The 7,555-nt window shown below is 44.8% G+C and overlaps 1 protein-coding gene across 1 annotated transcript in view; it reads left to right on the forward strand.

Annotated features, from left to right (window-relative positions):
* The window catches only part of LOC146189629 (polycystin-1-like), a 71,805-nt gene extending 68,540 nt beyond the window's left edge, over positions 1 to 3,265 (forward strand). Inside the window, exons 44-45 of the mRNA XM_084605310.1 lie at positions 786 to 977; positions 2,120 to 3,265. Of these exons, the coding sequence (XP_084461436.1) occupies positions 786 to 977; positions 2,120 to 2,722 (795 nt within the window). The 3' untranslated portion in view covers positions 2,723 to 3,265. The remainder of the gene's footprint in view (positions 1 to 785; positions 978 to 2,119) is intronic.
* The last annotated feature ends 4,290 nt before the right edge of the window (positions 3,266 to 7,555 follow it).

A 7,555-nucleotide genomic window follows, 5' to 3' on the forward strand; every position in this document is an offset into this window, starting at 1 on the left:
GAGGTAATAATCTCAGCTCTGAGAATTCCCCTACAGCTTCATAAGTATCTCAGATTCCAGAAGTAACCGATGAAAAGTAAACCATATAGACTGGTTGTTTTTACACACACTGTATGTAGCACGCCAGTTCATCAGTAGACTAACAGTAGGCGGGGACAGTTAAAAACGAATTACCCATCAATGAAGTAAAAAGGGAGTGAAGTGTCCCTCTAGCCAACTCCTTTCTATGAACAGGGTTGTCTAGGTCTTGGGGCAGATTGCTATCTATAAAAATGCAGAATACTTGCAGATGGCAATGAATAGAGATTACCTCGTCGACACATGCGAAGTTATTGCAATTATTGCGCACATATGAAGAGGGGCTTTTCCTTTCTCTACTTTTCCACATGTAGACTGTAGCAGGTGGCCCGGGGAGACAAGATTAATCTGTAGGACGGTTTTCAGTCATAAATGGCACTCTAATGCTGAAAGACTGAAATACAAGGGTCTCTGCCACGATTCCTTTTCGTTTTAACCGATGTTTCAATATTCTCTACGTTGGTAACTTCAGGGACTTTGATTCCACGCTTAAAGGGTTTTCATATTGCTGAACTGAATCCAGATATTACTCTCTCAGGGGGGAATATTCATTCATTGCTATCAATAAGTATAAAGTGTGTTTAGTTATCGAAATGTGCCCCGGCCCATGAGTATAGCGTACCTCGCCTTTGAAAGGAAGTGCGCTACTTGACTACTCTCTTTTAACTCCATTCAAGTTTATAGTGTAATCACTATTCTGCTTGCAGGTGGTGGCGGCCATCGACGAGCTATTTGGCTACCTGATGTCCTTCTTGATTTTCATCTGCATCCTCAAGTTCACCAAGATGTTGCGTTTTAACAAGCGCATCGGCATACTCTACAGCACGCTGGCCCAGTGCTCCAGGGACCTGAGCTCCTTCTTCGTCGTCTTCTGGGTCGTCTTCTTCGCTTTCGTGCAGGTTTGTGTCTGTCTCACAATTACTTTAGGCGTCTTCGTGAACAGCTCATTATATCGGTTGAGATTTAAGAGGCGCTAACCGGGCCTTAGTGTCTTAGACTTGGTACAGAAAGAACTTGGTACAGCTCCAAGCGAGTACCGCTATGCGTTACAATACTTCAGTGCGAGAAGACGGCTTATTCCAATATGCGTGTATTCAGGTGTCTAAAATTTAGAGCTGTTCAAGGGGAGAAAAACACTAAACCTACAGCTCAAGCGATTTTATCCAGCGGCTGCAATCAGGCAAATGAACAGGGTCTGGGCTTATACTGCCCTTCATTTCTGTGTTTTGTCGAAAGGAATAGGAATAATTGTACAATAGAAATAATTTTAGAACACGGTCGCCTTGGTTTGTTTGTAGAGTTGTAAGCCAATGCATCTACACTGAGACACTTGGTATAGCGGACGGGTACTAGCGTGGACGTATAGCAGTTTAGCGTACACCTACTGCGCATGCTTCGTGGCATGGATGGGGACGAGATGAGGCCACTGAGCCAGCATTCGGTAAATTTATTATATATTTACTTACAGATACTCCTAATCTCATTCGGGATTATTGCACATGGGCATATGTAAGAAGCGTAGATACAGCTTGCTAGCAACGCACAATTACATGGGCATGTGCGCGAACCACAGCGATAGTATAAAATGCATAAAGTACAAAGCTGCTGAGAACTATAATACAAGGAGAAACAAAATATAAAAGAGTTATTTCTCACAACATGCACAGGTTTGAATTTTATATTTTACGCTAGTATCCCTCCTCTGTGCGCTCTATTAACATCATGCGTACTGTCTTATCAAAGTGGTCTAATGTTGCACCAGAGATATCAAAAAATTCTACCGCAGGGATTCTTTCTTCTTTTTTTTTTTTTCAGGCAATATATACAGCCTCTTGTCTCTCACCATATGTCAGACGGCGGTAAAGTAAACAACTAAAATTACAAATGTATGCTCAACTGGGTGTTAGGCACGCCTCATGCTTAAGTGTTCAACATAAACCAGCGAGAAGAAAAGAAATGTGAATGCATATGCAAGCGCTGCCTTGTGTGCATTACTGACACCTGTCTCGAATTCCTGCTAATAGCGACCCGTTGTTCCCAGGTGTTCTACATTCTGTTGGGAACCAAGATGGCGGAGTTCTCCACTTTCGTCACGGCTGCCGAGACGGCGTTCGACATGGCGCGGGGACAGTTCAAGTTCGACGACATCGCCATGGCGTCCCCCGTGGTCGGACCGTTTGTCTTCTTCGTGTTCGCCCTGGTCACCTCCGTTATCCTGCTCAACATATTCGTGACACTCATCATCAGCTCCTTCCAGTCGGTGAAGGAAGACGTTGAGAAGCAGTGCAACGACTTCGAGATGGTAAGCTACATGGGCAAGAAGTTCAAGGGATTCCTGGGAATGGCGACAGCGGACCTGGAACCCGACGAGGCCTCCAAGCCACCCACGCTGGAGTCACAGATCACAAACTTCCCAGAGAAAGTTGACCGACTCTTGTTCTACATCAACGACATGTACTTCGACGGCCGGCTCGACCTGAGTGGCAAGCGAGCGCTGCGGGCCCTCTACAAGGCTCCGGAGCCGACCGCAGCGGCAGCCGCGCCCGTCCAGGGAGCCATGCTCGACTGGATGGAGGTCTCGGACGAGCCCCTGGATGAAGCAGCCGAGCCGGCGCCTCGACGAAGGAAGAAGAAACGGTTCTGAGCGACGACCGAACTCCGATGATGTCCTCCCTGAAAGGTCTTACTTGGGAACACGGAGCCGTCGCAAAATTCACCCCAATGGTGCTGTTGTCAACCGTAGTTTCCTGGAAAGTCAGCTTTCTTTGTCAGGCAACAGCTAGCGCCATCTGTTGGCAGCCAGAAGCACTCACCACCTAATTCGGTGCGCGTATTTTAAACGTGCAATTTCGAGAAAATTAGAATGTCCCGAGAGATATTGCGCTCACATGGGGATAAATCGCGACTGACTCTTATTTTCCGCCTTCAAAATCAGACATATAAAACGTTTTCTGCGCTAACAGCAGCTATTTACGACAGCCATCAAAAGGCCGGCACGGTGTGCCCCATATTAGAAATTCCCGCGGTGAATTTAAATGTTCAGCGCCACGGGGCACGTGGTGGCATCCGTGAAAACTATAGAAGCGTTTGTCGAGATTCCCTTGCTTTGAGACTGAAGCCCTTGACTTGAGAGCGCTTTGCACTCTGTGTGCCTTAAAAGTACCAATTTTCTCTAGGTTGGACAATTCTGAACCCCATATATACCAACTTATCGTATATGAAGCGTTAAAAAAAAAGAAAAAAAAAAAATAACGGTGTATTCCACGTCTATCAAGGGGATACGCAGTGTACTATGTTTCACCGAGGCTTTTTTTTTTTAATATATGTCGCGTAAATGAATAAAGGAGAGATTCCGCACAGGACACACGTTTGACAGATATCGGAAATTACGCTGCTTCACAGGCTGGATCAGCGGCCCCACTTAAAATTTGAGATGGACGATGCTGACATGCTCTCCTCGTTCCCAAGTATGTCCTTTAATGTATACGCATGCGCAGTGCAGGCTCATGTACACAGAAAACGAAAATGATGCGTCTAAGAAGACAGTTTCACTGTCTCTATGAGCACAAAGGAAAGAGTGAGACATAGTTTTTCAATACGTCTTGCATTGTTCGTAGTGTGTAGTCTGGAATAGAACAAAGCTGAACATGACATTAGTGCACAACCGCCTTACAGCGCAAGACATTTTGCCCCACTGGGCAGGACCTGCGGAATTTTCTTGTTTCGTCATTGCTAATTAATCTTAACCACCATGCACTGCACCTATTATAGTTTCCGAACTTTGGAAAAGTTCAAGATTTATTCGTGACAATGCTTATAAAACAAAGAAAGAAATTGGAGTGAAAAGCAAGGGGAAAGTGAAAATCCCGTGAGACAAATAACCAAATAATTAAAGAGAATAATTTGTTTAATGTAAGAAATATGATTTACTACTTCGAAAGAAGAAGATTTCGAGACGACTACTTTGCGTTTGGAAATGTCTCCAGATTAACCGATCTCAGTAATTCTAAATTTCATTACAGTATTCTAAATTAATTACAGTATTACCAACACTTGTAAATAATATTAATATTTTAGCCTGAAATCAGCTTTTCAAGAAATTGAAAATGTTTAGCTTTTCTTTAAAATTTGTCGCCCAAAACTGCTGCACCTATCAACTCCTGGCCTAATGTTCACCACAATGTCTTTTCAATTCCTCTGGTGCGTTTCCTGTATTTTCTGCTGAGCGCATCATCTATGGTGTGCGCCCGAGGCACAAGTACCGCACAGTGTGACGTTTCATTCACAGAACTGCATAGCTTCCGCTGGTTCTTCAAATGTCTGATATCAAAACGTTGAGCTTATGATGCAGTCGTGCTTTTTTTTTTAATATCAATTACTTCGTTTTCATTCTGATCAATAACTAACATCTTTTTTATAACTCAAGAACGCCATAGAGGAATGTTGTTCTAGCACTGCAGTTCCTAAAGCACCACTGTCGTATATCATCTCCCAATATTCGATCAAAAATGACCTGTGCGGCGCTCTTGAGATGTTTCATCTTGATTTTCCTTGCACGCATGTGTACATACTGTCAATAAATAGTATAGTTGATTGTTCAAGAACCCGACATTCCTGTGGTTACTCTGAGCCACGTCTGCATCGCAGAACCACACTTTCAGCAGCTCAACCTGCGCTCGCCGAGTTGGCGCGAAGATCTCTTACCTCGTGGGCATCCGTCGTCGGCTTCACGCCGATTGAAGAAGCTTTTAACCCGTTTACAAGCTTTCCTTTTCCAACTGCAGCTTACTGAGCCTGTCAGCGCATGTCAGGGGCCTTGTTTTCGACACATGGCCGTCGTTCGGCGCCTTGTTGCTTCTCTGATTGGTTGTCAAGAAAGTCACGTGTTTCAAATTTGTGACGCGAAATTGCGATCTGTCGAAATGGCTTTTTGCGGTGACGTAAAAATGAAGTCAGTGTAAAAACGGATTTTTAGCAACGCTATTCATGATGCCTGGACTGTTATATAAGTAACTGTGGAGGAAAAAACGAAGGTATAGATCGTGGTGACGAAAGCACTTACGCTTGTCTAATGATTGGGGTGAGATGAACGGCCCACTGTTAAGAGCCGCCTCCTGAAATCTGATTGACTAACGTTGTGTGGTGGGAAATACGTCATGCAAAACATTGTTGAGGATTCGACGGAAACCCGTCCGGCAAGGGAAATTCAGCATGTTGACGAAAACAGCACTCGCCGCAGTCACAGACGAAACAGAAAAAACAGAAAAAAAAAAAAAACATAAACACATTGACGTTTCGGCACCGCTACGTGTGCCTTGTCCAATACGTACTTTACGTTCAACAAGACGTTCTACAGGCAGGTCTTCGGGACAGCGATGGGTGCTTCCATTTCTGTGGTTTGTGCCAACCTGGCACTAGAAACGACTGAAAACCGCGCACTGACGTCATTCGACCCTCCACCAAGACTGTTCCTTCGTTACGTTGACGATTGTTTCTGCCTCATCCGTCGAGAGGACGCCGAACGATTTCTGCGGCACCTTAACTCGTTTCAAGAAAGCGTCCAGTTCACTATAGAAAAAGAAGTCAACGGACGACTCCCCTTCCTTGACGTCCTTGTTGAAAGAACAAGAAACGGTCTAGAGACGAGTGTATACAGAAAGCCTACCCACACGGGTAAATATCTGAATTTTCATTCAGCGCACCCGTTAGGGCATAAGCGATCGGTTGCCTCAGCACTTTTTAATCGGGCCTTCAGGATTTGCTCAACCCCAAGAAAAACACGTCGTGAACTAAGCCACATACGGAAGGACCTTAAAGAAAACGGATACCCTTCCCAAGTCCTGCGTTCGCAAGAACTACGCGCTGCAGCCCCTCCAACCGGAGAAAGAAGAGAAAAGAAAACGCGTACTGCCATTCCTTATGCCCAGGGCGTCAGCGAAACCTTATGCAGGATATTCGCTGCCTACGACGTCCAAGTGTCCCATGTACCATCCAGCAAGCTCCGAAATCATCTGGTACGGGTCAAAGACCCTTTGGAGAAGACAAGCTACCCTGGCGTCGTCTACAAGATTCCTTGCAAAGATTGCAGCGCTTCCTACATAGGCGAAACTGGCGACTTCAGAAGACGATTGAAGGAACACCAACGTGACGTAAAGAACAAAAAAGTGACTTCTAACGCTCTAGCAGAGCACAATCAAGACACGGGCCACCTGATTGACTGGGATTCCGCGCAGATACTTGAAAGGGAAAAACTGTTATCTACCCGCCTACTCAAGGAATCATTACACATCCAAATGACAAGCGAAGCGATAAACAGGACGCGGGGAAATCTACCCGAGATGTACATGCACTTTGTACGCAACACTTTAACTTCATAAGCAACGGCCCATCTCGTTTCATTTCCATTGTGAACAAGGCACCCGTAGCGGTGCCGAAACGTCAATGTGTTTATGTTTTGTTTTTTCTGTTTTTTCTGTTTCGTCTGTGACTGCGGCGAGTGCTGTTTTCGTCAACATGATGCAAAACATTATATGATGATGTCGAATTGACGTTTATTATGTGCTGCCATAGCTGTAAATAACCATGGTTGGGCGCCACATTTCGGACAAATTCAGGTAACCTCGTAAATAATATGATGAATTCGACTTGGATTAAAGGTCGCTGTTAGCTGACCGCAGCTTAGTAGACAATTTTGTGGATGGTGAAAAACATTTAAGAGTATTAATAATAAAAGCGTAAATTCACAGCCGCACGAGGGTCCTAGCTGCCCTCCCCTTGCAAACGCTTTGCCCTCGTAGAGAACTATCGATCCGCATCGATGTCACCAAGCGCAGCAATGGCGGCCTGCCAACTCAAGCGGTTGATCTGCGTGAGACGATGCATTTCAGAGAGCACTGCGATGCTTTCTAATTATCTGTCTGGATGGTTCGTGAGTATAACCTGAGGGGTGATATGGCCCGTTCTCCAGGGCTGTGCAGGAATTTCGCGCGACACACAGCGAGGGATGTCTAGCACTATGCAATCACTGCAATGTTAATTAATTGAAGAGCCTTCCCACGATGGAAAAAGCTAGCAAATACTGACAGCTTCTCTTTTAATAAATAAATTTATGTGCCATATAAATGGCACAAGTTTGCTTGCGGCTTGTGATGTGTTTCATGTAATTTTTTGTTTTGATATGCGTGTAGACATATATGTTTTCTAGAAAAAATAAGTACTCCAGAGCACTTTATGACAATACGCTCTAATCATAAGTGACATTTTGTGTTGATTGGTTTTCTTTAATACAGCCAGAAAATAACCTTCCTTGATTTATTTTCATTTCACCGCATCGACAGTAAGGAATTCGCGCGCGCGGCGCCGCCCTAGCTTCATACCATGATTTCCTCTGTCATTTTCCTAGGCACCGCCTAGTTAACCTCCCTGCTATTCCGTTCTTCTGTTTCTCTTTCTCAGACATCTCTCGCGTTTCGTAGGA

Source organism: Amblyomma maculatum, chromosome 5, assembly GCF_055883805.1.
Source record: "Amblyomma maculatum isolate TAMU_Amacu chromosome 5, ASM5588380v1, whole genome shotgun sequence".
Taxonomy (NCBI): Eukaryota; Metazoa; Arthropoda; class Arachnida; order Ixodida; family Ixodidae; genus Amblyomma; species Amblyomma maculatum.